At 53.7% G+C, this 17,615-nt stretch overlaps 1 protein-coding gene across 1 annotated transcript; it reads left to right on the top strand.

Annotated features, from left to right (window-relative positions):
• The first annotated feature begins 864 nt into the window (after window positions 1–864).
• Window positions 865–13,141, top strand: LOC133357436 (WAS/WASL-interacting protein family member 1-like). Its single transcript, XM_061575386.1, has 7 exons — window positions 865–2,218; window positions 3,643–3,717; window positions 6,313–6,517; window positions 7,722–7,833; window positions 9,683–9,782; window positions 10,872–10,930; window positions 11,990–13,141. The coding sequence occupies exons 1-7, from the start codon at window positions 865–867 to the stop codon at window positions 12,014–12,016; spliced, it is 1,932 nt and encodes a 643-aa protein (XP_061431370.1). The 3' UTR covers window positions 12,017–13,141.
• Window positions 13,142–17,615: the final 4,474 nt, after the last annotated feature.

The raw sequence follows: 17,615 nt of genomic DNA, 5'->3' as shown, positions 1-17,615 counted from the left end.
GCGAGAGAGTGAACGAGAGAGTGAGCGAGAGAGTGAGCGAGAGAGTGGGCGAGAGAGTGAGCGAGAGAGTGAGCGAGAGAGTGAGCGAGAGAGTGAGCGAGAGAGTGAACGAGAGAGTGAACGAGAGAGTGAGCGAGAGAGTGAGCGAGAGAGTGAACGAGAGAGTGAGCGAGAGAGTGAGCGAGAGAGTGAGCGAGAGAGTGAGCGAGAGAGTGAACGAGAGAGTGAGCGAGAGAGTGAACGAGAGAGTGAGCGAGAGAGTGAGCGAGAGAGAGAGCGAGAGAGTGAGCGAGAGACTGAGCGAGAGAGTGAGCGAGAGAGTGACCGAGAGAGTGAGCGAGAGAGTGAGCGAGAGAGTGACCAAGAGAGAGAACGAGAGAGTGAGCGAGAGAGTGACCAAGAGAGTGAGCGAGAGAGTGACCGAGAGAGTGACCGAGCGAGAGAGTGAGCGAGTGAGTGACCGAGAGAGTGACCGAGCGAGAGAGTGAGCGAGAGAGTGAGCGAGAGAGTGACCGAGAGAGTGAGCGAGAGAGTGAGCGAGAGAGTGACCGAGAGAGAGAACGAGAGAGTGAGCGAGAGAGTGACCGAGAGAGTGAGCGAGAGAGTGACCGAGAGAGTGACCGAGCGAGAGAGTGAGCGAGTGAGTGACCGAGAGAGTGACCGAGCGAGAGAGTGAGCGAGAGGTGGGGGTTTACATAAAGCAAAGTAAAAAAAAACTAAATAATGAACGAAGCAAAGTGCCGACTACACCGAGCATCTTCTTGTTTCCACTGATCGTAAAAAGAAAAGAGAGGGGAGGGGAAAGAAAGAGAGAGAGAGGAAAGGCCAAAGTTGTCAGCAGCGAAAGATTTAGCGCGCCGTCCGATGCACGCCATCACTATCCAACCCGCTCCCTTCGGCCACCTCGAGCGCGAGAGGCACATCGACAGGCTGCTGCTGCTGCGGCGGCGGCGGTGCGGGAGGACGCGGGGCACGACGCGGTCGGGCAGGGGGGCAGCAGCAGCCCGCAGCCTGAGCACGACTCGCATCGCTGAAGATGACTTCGAGGAGGAAGAGGAGGAGGAGGAAGAGGAGGATGGTGGTGGCGGTGGCGGTGAAGGGGGAAGTGACAATGGACGCGGCAGCGAAGGTGGAGAGTTTGAGAGCAGCTTCGGAGGGGGCGAGCGACGATGCTGGGCTTGTGCGCGTCCCCTCGGTGATCCCCTCGGTGGCCCCCGCTATGGCCCCCACGGTGGCCCCCACGGTGGCCCCCTCGGTGGTCCCCTCGGTGGCCTCCACGGTGGTCCCCTCGGTGGCTCCCTCGGTGGTCCCCTCGGTGGCTCCCTCGGTGGCCCCCGCTATGGCCCCCACTGTGGCCCCCACGGTGGTCCCCACTGTGGTCCCCACTGTGGCCCCCTCGGCGGCTGTCGGGGTGACCCCCCGGTGCACACGAAGCAGCCGGCACCCGGGAGGGGTCCCGCGGCTCCGGGCTCCCTTCTCCGCGGCTCCCCGAACGCGGTGGCCCCGCTGACTCAGCTCCACGAGGAGGCGATGCGGGTCGCCTGTCCCTACCACCATCACCACGCAGCAGCAGCTGCACCAGCAGCTGCACCAGCAGCAGCAGCAGCTGCACCAGCAGCAGCAGCTGCACCAGCAGCAGCATCAGCGGTAGGAAGAGCAGCAGCATCAGCAGCAGCGCCAACAGCACCACCACCACCACCAGCGTGGACAACAGCTGTACCAGTAGCAACAGCAGCAGCAGCATCATCAACAGCAGCAGCAGCAGCACCACCACCACCAGCGTGGACAACAACTGTACCAGCAGCAGCATCACCAACAGCATCAGCGGTAGGAAGAGCAACATCAGCATCAGCAGCAGCATCACCAACAGCATCAGCAGCAGCATCATCAGCAGCACCAGCGTGGACAAGAGCTGTACCAGTAGCAGCAGTGCGCTTAGAGAGGGAGAGACATTTGAAAGAAGCTGTCACTCCACTTCATCCTCCCGCTGCTGCTGCTCTTCCTGCTGCTGCTCTTCCTGCTGTTGATTATTCTGCTGCTGCTGATGATGATGATGCGCTGTCGTCACCACCCCTGCGCCCCCCGCCGTGGCTGTGGTACCCGGAGCGGTGCCAGGAGCGGTGCCCTTGCGGGGCTGCGCTAGCACCGCCACCACTCCCACTCGGGCCCCTCGCGGAGGCCGAGCGGGTGGTGATCGTGCGTGACGGCAGCCCGTGCGGTGAGATCACCATCATCAGCATCATCATCATCAGAATCAGCTGCGGCAGTAGCAGCATCATCATCAACATCTTCATCATCATCATCAGCTGCGGCAGTAGCATCATCATCATCAGCTGCTGCGGCAGTAGCAGCATCTTCATTATCAGCCGCAGCATCATCATCATTATCAGCATCATCATCATCATGTTCAGATGCATCATCATCATCATCATCAGCTGCGGCAGTAGCAGCATCTTCATCATCATTATCACCATCATCTTCAGATAGATCATCATCATTATCATCATCTTCAGATGCATCACCATCAGCTGCAGCAGTAGCAGCATCTTCATCATCATTATCAGCATCATCATCATCTTCAGATACATCATCATCAGCTGCATCATCATCTTCAGCTGCATCATCATCTGCTGGAGCAGCAGCGTCATCAGCAGCATCATCATCAGCTACATCTTCATCAGCTGCATAATCTACAGCTGCATCATTAGCTGCATCATCATCATCATCAGCTGCAACAGCATCATCAGCATCATCATCAGCATTATCATCAGCATCAGAAGTATTCTGATCATTGTTATCACCATCATCACCAGCATCATCGGCTGCATTATCATGAGCTACATCATCATCGTAATCAACTGCAGCATTAGGAGAAGCATTATGATCATCAAAATCAACAGCATCAAGCAGCAGCAGACGTATTGTTATGATGATGATCATCATCAGCAGCAGTAGAGGCATTATGATCATAGTCATCATCAACGACATCATTGTCATCATCAGCAGCATCATCATTAGAGCAGCATGACCATAGGGCAGTAATCATCATCATCAGGAGCAAGTCACCATGAGCAGCTGCATCATCATCAGCGTGGGAATGCCTTCATTCAGCAGTGGATAGACGATGACTGCTGGTGATGATAATCAAAAACTACTGCACAATGGGGAACCAACGTAGAACATATTAATGATGTTAATCGTTAATGTGAGACTGCGTGTCACCTGTGCGAGTGTGTATGGTGTGGTTAGCGCTACGCTGCGCTACGATATTCTTAGGTTTTTTCGGTAAAGTCACGTAGGTAAAACATTAAAAGTAATAAAAGTAAAATAAAATAAAAATCACGACGTTTCGGAGGCAACACAAGCTTCCGTCTTCAGGTGGAACCGCCACAGCCACGACAGCTGTATCAAGTAAATGAAAGATTACAAGAGCTTCCAGCGACGCGAGTTCTGATTCTCTGAACTGATTCCAGGCCTCCCTTTGGTCGACTCAGCCTGAAATGCGTACCTGGTGCGGTGTGTAAACATCGCCGCCGGGAAGACAAAGGCGGTCGGGCGTGGTGTTGGCCACCCACCCCCTCGTGTGCCGTTCCGGCCTTCGTAGGTGCTCGCTATACGGGAGATATTTGTCTTTTGATGCAGACTGCAGCTGTGATCCCAGCTACCACTACCAGGTGAAGGGCAAGAGTGGACAGATCCTCTACACGGCTTCTGAAGGTGAGAATCCCCAAGGCTTCGATCACTCCATTGGCTCCAAATCCAACCGTGGATCAATTTCAAAAGATCAAACTAACCGCGTGCAACACCCTCCACGCACTCTTTCCTGTATGCCTCTCCCCTCTCATCTCACTCCACTCCCCTCCACGCACTCTCCTACCTATCTCCTCTCATCTCACTCTACTCCCCTCCACACTCTCTCCCACCTCTCATCTCACTCTACTCCCCTCCACGCACTCTCCTACCTCTCCCCTCTCATCTCACTCTACTCCCCTCCACGCACTCTCCTACCTCTCTCCTCTCATCTCACTCTACTCCCCTCCATGCACTCTCCTACCTCTCCCCTCTCATCTCACTCTACTCCCCTCCACGCACTCTCCAACCTCTCCCCTCTCATCTCACTTTACTCCCCTCCATGCACTCTCCAACCTCTCCCCTCTCATCTCACTCTACTCCCCTCCATGCACTCTCCTACCTCTCATTTCACTCTACTCCCCTCCATGCACTCTCCTACCTCCCCCGTCTCGTCTCACTCAACTCTCTGCGAGTCGGATGCTTTCTTAACGACAAAGCGGCCACGCATTCTATCCTATTGAGCTGGTGGTCTGAACAAGGCTGAGAGAGAGTGTGTGTGTGTGTATGTGCTGACCACCCACCCACCCCCTCGTGTGCTGTGCCGGTCTTCATAGGACGCTGCTGCTACGTGCTAACAGCATTTGCCCCAACAGTCTGTTACAGTATCAGAATAGGTATTATCCTTTCTGTCCGTCTGTTAAAATGTTTAAACACCAAACTGAAACATTTTGCGCGGAATCATGTCTGCATTAACTACATATACTTGTGGTGAACATGCAGATAACACACATACTCCAATAGTATATGATGATGCATTGTCTTTGAAACTGATTGGTCCACAACCAGAGACAGCCAAGCCCGTCTTTAGAGGCGGTAAATGCAGACACGATGTTTCAGTTTGGTGTTTTAACATCTTTAACACAACTGTTTTATTTGAACATCTTTAACACAACTGTTTTATTGCCAGAAAGGGTAAAAACCCAGTGCCGGATTATCCCGGTAGCAAAAGTAGCTGCAAATGCTACGGTCCCCGCACTTTCAAGGGCCCCGCGCTAAATGCTTTCAAGCGATCAATTCCGATTCACTGATTCTGCACTTGCTCTATTACTATAGTACTATACCGCCTTCAACTTTTATGAACGACTGGGTTTTTAAGGTTAGCGATTTGTCATATTATCTGGCTGTATAGCAAATGAAAAAATACAATTACTTCACTATGCAAGTTAAAAATGTATGTGTTTTAATATTAACGTGTTCATTTATTTATTTAGGGCTCCTTTATAACATCATATGCTACAGGCCCTGCACTAACTTCATCCGGCACTGGTAAAACCTCTCCTTATACTGGTAGGAACCTCCTGGTTACACCAGCCCACAGGGGATTATTGTGTCCGTCCGTCCGTCGTGCAGGGAGGGGCTGGGTGGGGAGGGAGGGGCTGGGTGGGGAGGGGAGGGTGGGGCTGGGCGGGGACGGTGAGGAGGGGCTGGGTGGGGAGGGTAGGGCTGGGTGGTGGGTGGGAGGGGTGGGGCTGGGTGGGGGGTGGGAGGGGTGGGGCTGGGTGGGGAGGGGTTCGTCACCCCGTGGTGCCCTTATAAAACTCAACGTTTAACCTACTCACGCCGGCTTGTGCCCGCCCTCACAGTCGGGCATATTTGCCGAATACACCACGCCGCCGTTGACCCTGGCCATTGACCGAGCAACCCAACGTTCCTGCCAGCTCCCTCCGCAGGAATGTATTTATTTTGATAGACTGGCACGGGAGATCTCACGAAGTATGTTATAGGCGACACGGGGAGAGAGGTTGGGTGTTTGGGTGGGTGGGAGGATGGTTTGGGTGGTTGGGTAGGTGGGTGGGTGGTTGGTTGGTTGGTTAGGTGGGTGGGTGGGTGGTATGGGTGGGTGGTTGGTTGGGTGGGTGGGTGGGTGGTTGGTTGGTTGGGTGGGTGGGTGGGTGGTTGGGTGGGTGGTTGGTTGGTTGGGTGGGTAGGTGGTTGGGTGGGTGGGTGGGTGGTTTGGTGGGTGTGGTTGGTTCGGTGGGTGGTTGGGTGGGTGGGTTGGTGGGTGGTTGGGTGGGTGGGTGGGTGGTTGGGTGGGTGGTTGGGTGGGTGGGTGGGTGGTTGGGTGGGTGGTTGGTTGGTTGGTTGGGTGGGTGGTTGGTTGGGTGGGTGATTGGTTGGGTGGGTGGTTGGGTGGGTGGGTGGTTGGTTGGTTGGTTGGGTGGTTGGGTGGGTGGGTGGGTGGGTGGTTGGTTGGGTGGGTGGTTGGTTGGGTGGGTGGGTGGTTGGTTGGGTGGGTGGTTGGGTGGGTGGGTGGTTGGTTGGGTGGGTGGGTGGGTGGGTGGTTGGTTGGTTGGGTGGTTGGTTGGGTGGGTGGTTGGTTGGTTGAGTGGGTGGGTGGTTGGTTGGTTGGGTGGGTGGGTGGTTGGTTGGTTGGGTGGTTGGTTGGGTGGTTGGTTGGTTGGTTGGGTGGTTGGTTGGATGGGTGGGGTGACACCTCTAGCCTATGTCGTTCCGCCACAGAATTCTCGTGGTGCTGTCTCCACGTGTGCGGGCCGCTGCGCTCCTCTCTGCTCCGCGTCTCGGAGCCCGGCGGGCGCGAGGTGCTGAGGCTGGAGCGGCCCTTCAGGCCCGAGCCGTGCCCCTGCTGCCCCTGCCCCTCCGCGCTGAGACCAGTGATGAGGGTCTGCTCACCCGAGGGGCAGCTGCTGGGCACGGCGACGCAGAGGTGTGTATCACTAGGGAGACAAAGGCGTAGGGCTTTCGCAACCAATATTATTCATAATCAACGTTTTTTTGGGTTTAGATCGCGTTATTTATAAATGTGTCGTGACCCTCCACCATCCGACACGGCCAATCAGTAATTGAAAAAATACAATTACAAAGGCGGCTGGGCGTGGTGGTGGCCACCCACTCCGGCCCACCACACACCTCGTATTAGGTGCTCGCTGACAGCACTTGCCCCAACAGTCTGTTGAGGCTATACAGGGGATTTATGTCTTTGTGTCACTAGGAAGACAAAGGCGGCCGGGCGTGGTGATAGCCACCCACCAACCCGCGTGTGCCGTTCCGGCCTACCATAGGTGCTGCTCGCTATCAGCACTTGCCCCAACATTCTGTTAAAGGCTACCCGGGGGATCTTTGTTTTGTGAGAATGAGTCAGTAGTCTGTGTGGTCTGTGTGCTCTCTCCCACTGTACTGCAATGGGGTTCTGTGGGTTCTGTGGGTTTCCTCCTATAGCTAAAGCAGCACACGCGGTTTGGGTTTTGCACAAACATTGGCGAGCCAGGCCGGTGACCCTTGCACGTGAGACCCTCTCCTGAGTCTCGTCACTTCTCACCTGTTTCAACAAAACTCTCTTGACACTCAATCGACTTGGAAACTACCTCGCACCCCGTGCTCCTGTGTGTCCCTCCTCTGTGACCCCCCCCCACCCCATGTGATGATGATGATTATCGCAACCTGTCTGACCCCCCTGTGTGACCCCCCCGTGTGACCCCCTGCGTGACCCCTCCCCTGTGTGACCCCCCCGTGTGACCCCCTGCGTGACCCCTCCACTGCTTGACCCCCCCCGTGACTCCCTGCGTGACCCCTCCTCTGTGTGACCCCCCTGTGTGACCCCCCTGCGTGACCCCTCCCCTGTGTGACCCCCCCGTGTGACCCCCTGCGTGACCCCTCCCCTGCCTGACCCCCCCCCCGTGACCCCCTGCGTGACCCCTCCTCTGTGTGACCCCCCTGTGTGACCCCCCTGCGTGACCCTTCCCCTGTGTGACCCCCTGCGTGACCCCCCACCTGTGTGACCCCCTGCGTGACCCCCCACCTGTGTGACCCCTCTGTGTGACTCCCCCGTGTGACCTCCTGCGTGACCCCTCCCTCTGTGTGACCCCCCTGTGTGACCCTGTGACCCCCCCGTGTGACCCCCTGTGCGTCAGGAGGAGCATGTGTGCGCCTCTGCTGGACGTTGTGGACTCCGAGGGGCGTCTCGTGCTGAGCGCGCGCGGGCCCTGCTGTCCGTGCCGCTGGGTGGACGAGCAGAGCTTCACGGTGAGAGAGAGAGAGAGACAGACAGACGGTGGGGGACTTTTTTTTAGGCTCAGTCGACCTAAAGGGAGGCCAGCGCCAGTGTACCGTAGCCAGAATTTAGCAGTTCGCTGTGTGTGAGTAACTAAGCGTCAAATACATCTCAATTTCATTGCTTGACTGTCGTGGATGAATTAAATAATGTATCGGATCGCGCATGCCGACGTCAAATATTTGAGATCCTTGCCAATTGCATCCTCCGAGAGGACGTCCACGGACGGAGGAGATGGAGCGAGTAGAGCAGCAGCAGCAGCAGTGGCAGCGGCAGCAGCAGCGGCAGCGGCAGCAGCAGCGGCAGCAGCAGCAGCAGCGGCAGCAGCAGCAGCAGCTGGGTGGATCGTGGCATCGCAAGAGGTGGCGACGGTCTGGGGAGGCCTTCATACAGCAGTAGACAGAGCACGGCTGATGATGAGGATAATGAGAACCCTGGGATGATGACGGGCGAGCGAGCTGCTGATGAGACCAGAGGCGGTCGAGTGAGCTGCTGATGAGTCAGACGCCAGGGCAAAAGAGCTGCTGATGAGCCAGACGCCAGGGTGAGCGAGCTGCTGATGAGTCAGACGCCTGGGTGAGCAAGCTGCTGATGAGCCAGACGCCTGGGTGAGCGAGCAGCTGATGAGCCAGACGCCAGGGTGAGCGAGCAGCTGATGAGCCAGACGCCAGGGTGAGCGAGCAGCTGATGAGCCAGACGCCAGGGTGAGCAAGCTGCTGATGAGTCAGACGCCTGGGTGAGCGAGCTGCTGATGAGTCAGACGCCAGGGCGAGCGAGCTGCTGATGAGTCAGACGCCTGGGTGAGCGAGCTGCTGATGAGTCAGACGCCAGGGCAAAAGAGCTGCTGATGAGCCAGACGCCTGGGTGAGTGAGCTGTTGATGAGTCAGACGCCAGGGCGAGTGAGCTGCTGATGAGCGAGACGCCAGGGTGAGCGAGCTGTTGATGGGTCAGACGCCAGGGTGAGCGAGCTGCTGATGAGCGAGACGCCTGGGCAAAAGAGCTGTTGATGAGTCTGACGCCAGGGCGAGCGAGCTGCTGATGAGTTATATGCCTGGGTGAGCGAGCTGCTGATGAGTCAGACGCCAAGGCGAGCGAGCTGTTGATGAGTCAGACGCCAGGGTGAGCGAGCTGTTGATGAGTCAGACGCCAGGGCGAGCGAGGCAGCTGATGAGTCAGATGCCTGGGTGAGCGAGCTGCTGATGAGCCAGACGCCAGGGCGAGCGAGCTGTTGATGAGTCAGATGCCAGGGCGAGCGAGCTGTTGATGAGTCAGACGCCAGGGCGAGCGAGCTGCTGATGAGTCAGATGCCAGGGTGAGCGAGCTGCTGATGAGTCAGACGCCAGGGTGAGCGAGCTGCTGATGAGCCAGACGCCAGGGTGAGCGAGCTGCTGATGAACCAGACGCCAGGGTGAGCGAGCTGCTGATGAGTCAGACGCCAGGGCGAGCGAGCTGCTGATGAGTCAGACGCCAGGGCGAGCGAGCTGCTGATGAGTCAGATGCCTGGGTGAGCGAGCTGCTGATGAACCAGACGCCAGGGTGAGCGAGCTGCTGATGAGTCAGACGCCAGGGCGAGCGAGCTGCTGATGAGTCAGACGCCAGGGCGAGCGAGCTGCTGATGAGTCAGACGCCTGGGTGAGCGAGCTGCTGATGAGTCAGATGCCTGGGTGAGCGAGCTGCTGATGAGTCAGACGCCAGGGCGAGCGAGCTGCTGATGAGTCAGACGCCAGGGCGAGCGAGGCAGCTGATGAGCGAGCGAGGCAGCTGATGAGCGAGCGAGCAGCTGATGAGCGAGCTGCCTGGGCGTGTGCCTTCTCAAGCAGGTGACGTCGGGAGCACGCCGCGACGCGGGTGTCATCTGGAAGCGCTGGAGCGGAGCGGAGGGTCAGTGGAGCGGGCAGCGCGACGCCTTTGGGGTCGTCTGTGAGTCCAGCGGGTTCTACGCGTGCCAGGGACACCACCATCACCACCACGGTCACCTGCCGTGTTGTTGTTGTATTGTTTCATATTCTTAGGTTTTTTCGGTAAAGTCACGTGGGTAAAAAATAAAATTAATAAAAGTAAAATAAAAAATATAAATCACGACGTTTCGGAGGCAACACAAGCCTCCGTCTTCAGGTGGAACAGTCACAGCACGATAGCTGTATCTAGTGAGAAAAATTCCAAGATCAGGTCTGTCGAGAAAACTCTGTTCTTCACCTGAGGACGGCTGCTTGCGTTGTGGCCGAAACGTCGTGAGAATTATTTTGTTATGTTTTATTTTATTTATTTTATTATTTCCCTTCTACGTGACTTTACCGAAAGAACCAAGAAGATGAATCCCTGCAGTCACGAAAGCTTTAAATCGAAAAAAAAGTAAGTTTTTGTTGTTGTTGTATGGAAGTTATGAAATGTACGCGTTTACAATTTCTGGAAGGTTCCGTTTGGACGGCGTTGGTGGACGACTGCGGTCCACCCAAATCAGAGCCGTCCCGAGGCTAGTTCGGCAAATTGTGGCGGCTGCCCCGGGCCCTGCGCTTGGGGGTGGGGGGGGGCCGCACTTCGATTTCACGTTATCAGATGTGATAATCCCGGTTAAGTTTCAAAGCTTTGGTGGCTCCCACACGGTGAGTGAGTCGCCCCGGCCCCCCCCCCCCCACCCCACCACCCCCATGGACTGTGCTGACCCCCACAAAGGTCAATAAACACCTCCGATTAGCACGGTTGGCTACGTACGGTGCGAAAGAAGTTTGACGTAAATTCCGATTAAAAGCTTTCGTGACTGCAGGGATTCATCTTCTTGGTTCTTTCGGTAAAGTCACGTAGAAGGGAAATAATAAAGTAATAAAAATAAAACAGAATAATAAAAAATGTATAATAATATAATTATTTTATTAAGTGTTATTTTTATTATTTCCCTTCTACGTGACCTTACCGAAAGAACCAAGAAGAAGTTTGACGTTCTCACACACACACATAAACAAAGTGAACTAAATCATTTCTCTTCCTCCTCCTCCTGGTGCCTCCCGGCAGTCGATGCGGGTCTGGACGTGAAGTCGAAAGCCCTCCTGTTAGGAGCCAGCTTCCTCGTGGTGAGTACTCAGTACCTGAACTCAGTACCTGTACTCTGAGTACCTTGTCGCTGTACTCTGCTGCCGCTCTGCCCCACGTGTGCAACCGTGTGGTGTCGATGCCCTGCTGGATGAGGGCCTCGTCAATGTAATCTGTCCCAGCTGACTCCCAATTCAGGCAGTGCAGCACAGCACATTCCAAAGAACACAGGATGAGATGTTACTATCCTTTGTGCAAGCACTTCCAAGAGTTCATGAACAGTGAGCCTGGTGAAATTTGGGGAGCGCATCGTCAGTAGTGTACCTTTGGTTCCTAGGGTGTTTCGGCCTTTCACACTATACACCCTCCCCAAAGGCGGCCAGCGACAGGGTGATCAATCCTACGCTTGCGTCCCATTCCCAATTAGTCATAGGAGTTGCCTTGTTGTTGATAGCCAACATCCCATGGGACTATGCATGGAAGGGGCGTCCTCCTCCCTGAGTCAAGCATTGTTGACTGCATACCTCCTGGCCCTCTCACTTTGGGGCCCAGCTGGGGTCTTTCCTCTTCATCCAGAGCCACTGACTGCTGCCTTCTGCCGCCTCCGATACAGCTCTGATTGCCGAACGCTGGCTCTGGCCCTTAATTCCCAGGTCTCTGAGCAGTCTGGTTGTAGATGTTGCCACACGATCTCGTCTTACATTCGTTCACGTTGCCTTTGCGCTGCGCTTTTGCAGACTGCTACGGCGGTCGCCAACATTTCCAAACCGGGCTCTGTAATTTCTCAGTCGACACGAGGTCTGTCATCGCGACTACCCTGTTAACAACAAGTTCAGACACGACAGCATCGGCGCCAGATCTCGCTCACGAAAAAAAATCGAATTCCGTGGCCACCGTGCGAACACCGCAGATGCCGATTCTCGGACTTGTCCCAGTGAAAGCCAGACTGGTGGCAAGCCGGTGGTGTTGGATGTTGATGATGATGATCGCCACGTGGCGATCACGGGCACACGCGAGGCAGGTTCGTTAGCGGACAGCAGCACGTGACCGGGTAATCGAATCGACTGTGACTCTGTGGTTTCTTCCGTTCCTGCGTGCAGAATCACCTCTACTTCGAGATGAGTTGAGGATGCTGAGCCAGAAGTCGATGGGGGGTGCGGGGGGGGGGGTGCGCCCCCAGCCCCCCCCCCCCCAAGTGCGGGGCCCGGGGCGGTCTCCCCGAATCGCCATACTCGAGGGACCGGCTCCGTCTGGCTCCAAAGCCACCCAACAACGTCCCGGATTGGCCAGAAACAGTGCAACTTTGGTTTACGGAAAGTCTGTCCCAGGTGTGTGTGTGTGTGTGCGTGTGTGTGTCCTTGTCTCCTCCCCCCCACACCCCTGCACCCCACACCCCACACAACATTCACAACACAACGGTGGGCTCATTGTCACGCGTTTGTTTCGCGTGACGAACCTCGCTTGCTGTGTCACGCGTGTGCGGAGGGTTGCACGACACATTTCCATTTACGCGATTCGAACCCCAAAAACACCTTTCCCGTGAATAAGATTGGTCGCGAAAGGCGCTGCGTGTCGCGATTACTGCTCTACTAATACCACTGCCGCGTTAGTAACGTAGCGTTGCGTAGCGTTACGCATAGTCCGTCGTAGTTGTTAAGTACCAATGGAGTTTGAACTCAGACTCGCTCCCGTGTGCGAGGACCCCCAGCCGCCCTCCCTCCCCAAGGGGCTTCACCGCTCTCTCTCTCCACGTTCTCCAGAATGTCGCTAGGACCAGCAGGGCTGGCGGGGGTGGGGGGGTGGGAGTCCTACGGCTCCAGGAGCCGTACGCGAGTGGCTCTTGTGAGTGTCTGGCACTGCTGCTACGTCTCGTATTCACAGCGTGACATTGCTAACTCTTGATATCTTGAGGGTTTTTTTCATGTGTACATATATATACCGAGTTTCGAAAATCAAATGCTCACATCGTCGTTATTTTTCTTGCTGAATTTTGCGCTCGGCTGGATGACTGGCTCGCAGTACGGATAATCCGGCGTAAGGCACTACCACTAGATGGCAAGGTACCCCAATCCATAGTAATAATAATATTAACCCTATATTGTTGTATTCCTTTATCAGTGCTATAATCCTAAGAGGAGAAGGTGAGTGCCGTTTCGTGAAGATGATTAGTCGTGGTTAGGTGGATGTGACGGCTGAGATTAAGGAGGGTAATAGACATGGTGGCCCGGATGTATTGTGCCCCCCCCCCCCCCCCCCCCAGTTCATTCTCTAAAACTTTATATTTTTTACGTAATGTTTTTTGTTTTCATGAATATACAATGTAATATGCAAAGGAAGATATAACTGAATGTGCATGCATATGCAAATGGTCAAACACTGGTTGGGAAAATTAATTGGGGGTCACGTGAATTCTGGACCAGCACGCTGTACATGTCACTCCACTGCTGGATGATGGCCTTCCGTACGCCCGTGTGGTGCCCTGGAGGTTATTTGACAATACTTCACCAACGCTGGTCAGTGCCCGGTTGGTGAAGTGGGCGGGAAAGCATAGACATTGCAGCATACTGCAGTACAACCACGTGTTTGTGTGTGTGTGTTTCTTGCTGCTACTGGTCCTCTGCTGACAATGTGGACATGTGCAATGTCGGCTTGTAAATAATAAACTTCACGCTCCATCGCTCGGACTCTTCGTCTCGCCGAGTGATCGACACGGCACCTCCCATTAAGCGCAAGATTGGCTACGTACGGGAGCGACAGACGTTCATCATGCTGTGCGTGCGGTCACGGAAGTCCAGAAGATTAGAAAGATCAACGGTGGAAGTGGACTGGAGATTCAAAAAACAAAACGGAATATATGTCAAGCATCTTCCTCTTTCGTGTGGCATGCGAACAACCGTTTGTATAGATGATGTCATAGTTCAATGTTGAGGTCCTCAACCAATCCGCGGCGGCAGTAGATGCTGTACGGATTGTAGAGATGATGTCATAGTTCAATGTTGAGGTTCTTCAACATATCCAAGACGGCAGTAGATGCTGTACGGATTGTATTGATGATGTCATAGTTCAATGTTGAGGTCCTTAAATCAATCCAAGGCGGTAGTAGATGATGTATGGATTGTATAGATGATGTCATAGTTCAATGTTGAGGTCCTCAACCAATCCAAGACGGCAGGAGATGCTTAATAGATTGTATCGATGATGTCATAGTTCAATGTTGAGGTCCTTCATCAATCTATGGCGGCAGTAGATGCTGTATGGATTGTATAGATGATGTCATAGTTCAATGTTGAGGTCCTTCATCAATCCAAGGCAGCAGTAGATGCTGTATGGATTGTATAGATGATGTCATAGTTCAATGTTAAGATCCTTCAAGCAATCCATGGCGGCAGTAGATGCTGCATGGATAGCAGCGATATCGCCATTAAAATAAACTATTTTATTGAATCTGGTAAGGCCCACTAAACTCTTCAGAAGCGACCCGGCCACAAATGATAACGCAACGAAGTGGCTGATCACGTGGAGATGTAGATCAGCTGCCAAATACTCGAAACGCGTGACGTTGATTCTAAATGTGGAGGGAAAAACCAGAGGACCTGGAGAAAAATCCACGCGACCACGGGGGAAGAGACACGTAAAGTCCAAATATACAGCAGGTGTCAGGGTCGGGATCGAACCCACGAACCTCCTGCATACCAGGCGAGGGAGTTAACATATCCTAGCCACCGTGATGATGATGATGATGTTCTTGTTCCACGGCCTTATCCTTGACAGCAGGGAGTACAGCTGGTGTACATCTACCGATCGTCTCAGTCAGCCAACCCATGGCACCCGCAGGGTCTGTCACGAGACCTCCTCCTGTCAGCGAGACTTCGACACTTGACGTGGCCTCAAAGTGCACCTGGCCTGGCACGGGCGCTGTGATGACATCACCGTCACTATTGGTATTGTAATAAAGATAACATTTTCTATAGCAGCGTCATTCTTGCAATTGCATCCCAGAACGCTGCACACCAATTATCCAGTTCAGTAAAAAAAATCAAAAGAAAACTCCACAACTTAGCAGCAAAAAAAACTAGTACATAAATAACGAGAAAAAAGTGCACGTAACAAATAAAAAAATAATCGCGGAGAAGAAAATAAATAAAAATGAATAAATCCCTTCCATCTCCATACCGAGTGCGACTCAAGGCGTCGTTGGGTAAACAGCGGAACGACATCGTCACGACCACCGCCACTACCTCGCGTCGTCATCTGCTTCGCTCGCTACCCGCAGCTGATTTCGCCTGGCCCGTCACGACATCTCAGCCACTGCGGGTGACACGGGGGGGGGGGGTGGTGGGGGGTGGTGGGGGGGGGGGGGATGAATGCGGCTCAGGCGCGCGACCACAACCAGCGAATATTTCACAGCGACTCCACGGAAACGTTTTGTTCGCTCTCCGTCGGCTGACAATGATCCTCCTCCTCCCACCTCGTCTCCCACACCCACCCACCCCCCACCAACCAACCTCCTCCTGCTGAGTGCTCTGACTGCTCAATTCCTCCTCGGTGGAGCGTGGAGCAGTCACTGGGACAACAAAAGTCGCCCCGGTGGCCCGCAGGTTGTCGCTGGCTCCCAACAATAGCCCCTTCAATCGCGTTAGGGCCCCGTCACTTTTGACTTTTAATCTCCGGCAAATGTTTCTAGTCGGCTTGTCAGTGTCTGTTTGTGTGTGTTGGGGGAGCGGTGGTGCAGCGGTTAGCGCTACGCTGCGCTACAAACCCGGCGACCCGGGTTCGATTCCCGCTCACGGACAACACCGGTGACGATTATCTGAAACGGTCCGGGGCCTCCCATAGGTCGACTCAGCCTCAAATGAGTACATGGTGCGGTGTGTGAACATCGCCACTGGGGAGACAAAGGCGGTCGGGCGTGGTGCTGGCCACCCACCCCCCTCGTGTGCCGTGCCGACCTTCATAGGTGCCCGCTAACAGCACTTGTCCCAAAAGTCTGTAAGGCTATACGGGGGATCTTTGTCTTAGTTTGTCTGTGTGTCTTCTGCGTGTATTCTACGAACCTGGCGACCCGAGTTCGATTCCCGCTCACGGCCACCAACACCAGTGACGATTATCTGAACCGTTATGGGCCTCCTCTAGGTCGACTCAGCTTCAAATTAGTACCTGGTGCGGTGTGTAAAAATCGCCTCTAGGGAGACAAAGGCGGCCGGGCGTGGTGCTGGCCACCCACCCCCTCGTGTGCCATGCCGGCCTTCATAGGTGCTACTCGCTAACAGCACTTGCCCCAAAAGTATGTTAAGGCTACACGGGGGATCTTTGTCTTTGTGGATAAGGGGCCGTCCATAAATGACGTCACGCACCTGGGGGGGTGGAGTCAGACATTTGTGATCATGTGTGATGAGGGGGGGGGGGGGTTTGATAAATGTGACGTCACGTAAAAATGTGCAACTTTAAATAAATATAGACAACACGTTCTACTTAATTAATAGAGGTTTTAATACGTGTTTTCTCCTACAACATCAGAGTGCAGCGCCACATTAAATACGCACTACAATGACAATAATTTAAAGCGATTTGAAGCATGATTTTTTTTGGGAGGGGGGGGGGGGCAGAGCTTTGTGACGTCATATTTGAGGGGGGGGGTCTGACTTTTTGTGACGCCGTGTCCAAAATCGCGTGACGTCATTTATGGACGGCCCCTAAGTGAGCGGGCGAGTGAGTTGTTGCGAACTGCAGTGTGGCGGCTGAGACTAAATCATCATTGAAGACAAGAGTTCTCTAAACGGAGTGTAGCAGCAGAGAGGAAAGACACGTGGGGACGTATTCTTTGGTTTTTTCGGTAAAGTCACGTATAAAAATAAAATAAGAAATTAAATAATAGCATACGACGTTTCGATTGCAACACAAGCAATCATCATCAGGTATAATGAAATAGCGACATAGAATATAACCAGAAAACTATAGACAGACATATAAGCAGACAGATATCACCAAGATACATAGAGAGAGCAACCCAGGTACAGAGAGAGGTGATCGTCTCTGTGGGGTGGCCTTAAATAGACAGAGGTGGGCGGAGGCCACCCCACAGAGACGATCACCTCTCTCTGTACCTGGGTTGCTCTCTCTATGTATCTTGGTGATATCTGTCTGCTTATATGTCTGTCTATAGTTTTATGGTTATATTCTATGTCGCTATTTCATTATACCTGATGATGATTGCTTGTGTTGCAATCGAAACGTCGTATGCTATTATTTAATTTATTATTTTATTTTTATACGTGACTTTACCGAAAAAACCAAAGAATAATTCCTGCAGTCACGAAAGCTCCAAATTATTACGTGGGGACGTGTTTAACAATCATCCGGCGCGTGCAGCGTGGAACTCGTTCATTTGAATGGGGAGGTGGGTTTGGGGGGGTAAATTGGCAAACGCGGAGGTAGGGTCGCGTAGAAACCCTGCAACGTAATATTCTTAAGTTTTTTTCTAACAGCGTGCTTCAGCCGCACCGAACCTCACAAAAATAATATCCAAGGCCTACCTTGGCTCCTCCCACCCTCAACCAGTATATATACAAGGACTGTTTTCTTGGAATTTCTCTCACTTGATACAGCTATCGTGCTGTGACGGTTCCACCTGAAGACGGAAGCTTGTGTTGCCTCCGAAACGTCGTAATTGTTATTTTATTTGTATTTTACTTTCATTAATTTTAATTTTTTTACCTACGTGACTTT

Source organism: Lethenteron reissneri, chromosome 58 (assembly GCF_015708825.2).
Source record: "Lethenteron reissneri isolate LAM-NWPU_2019-01 chromosome 58, ASM1570882v1, whole genome shotgun sequence".
Taxonomy (NCBI): Eukaryota; Metazoa; Chordata; class Hyperoartia; order Petromyzontiformes; family Petromyzontidae; genus Lethenteron; species Lethenteron reissneri.
This window is presented reverse-complemented; position numbering and strand designations above follow the sequence as displayed.

Bases quoted from the DNA above. Each gene is read 5' to 3' on its own strand.
- LOC133357436 (XM_061575386.1), top strand. From the start codon at position 865: ATGCACGCCATCACTATCCAACCCGCTCCCTTCGGCCACCTCGAGCGC. The intron at 3,718-6,312 runs GTGAGAATCCCC...GTTCCGCCACAG, and splicing joins CCTCTACACGGCTTCTGAAG to AATTCTCGTGGTGCTGTCTC. The intron at 10,931-11,989 runs GTGAGTACTCAG...TCCTGCGTGCAG, and splicing joins TAGGAGCCAGCTTCCTCGTG to AATCACCTCTACTTCGAGAT.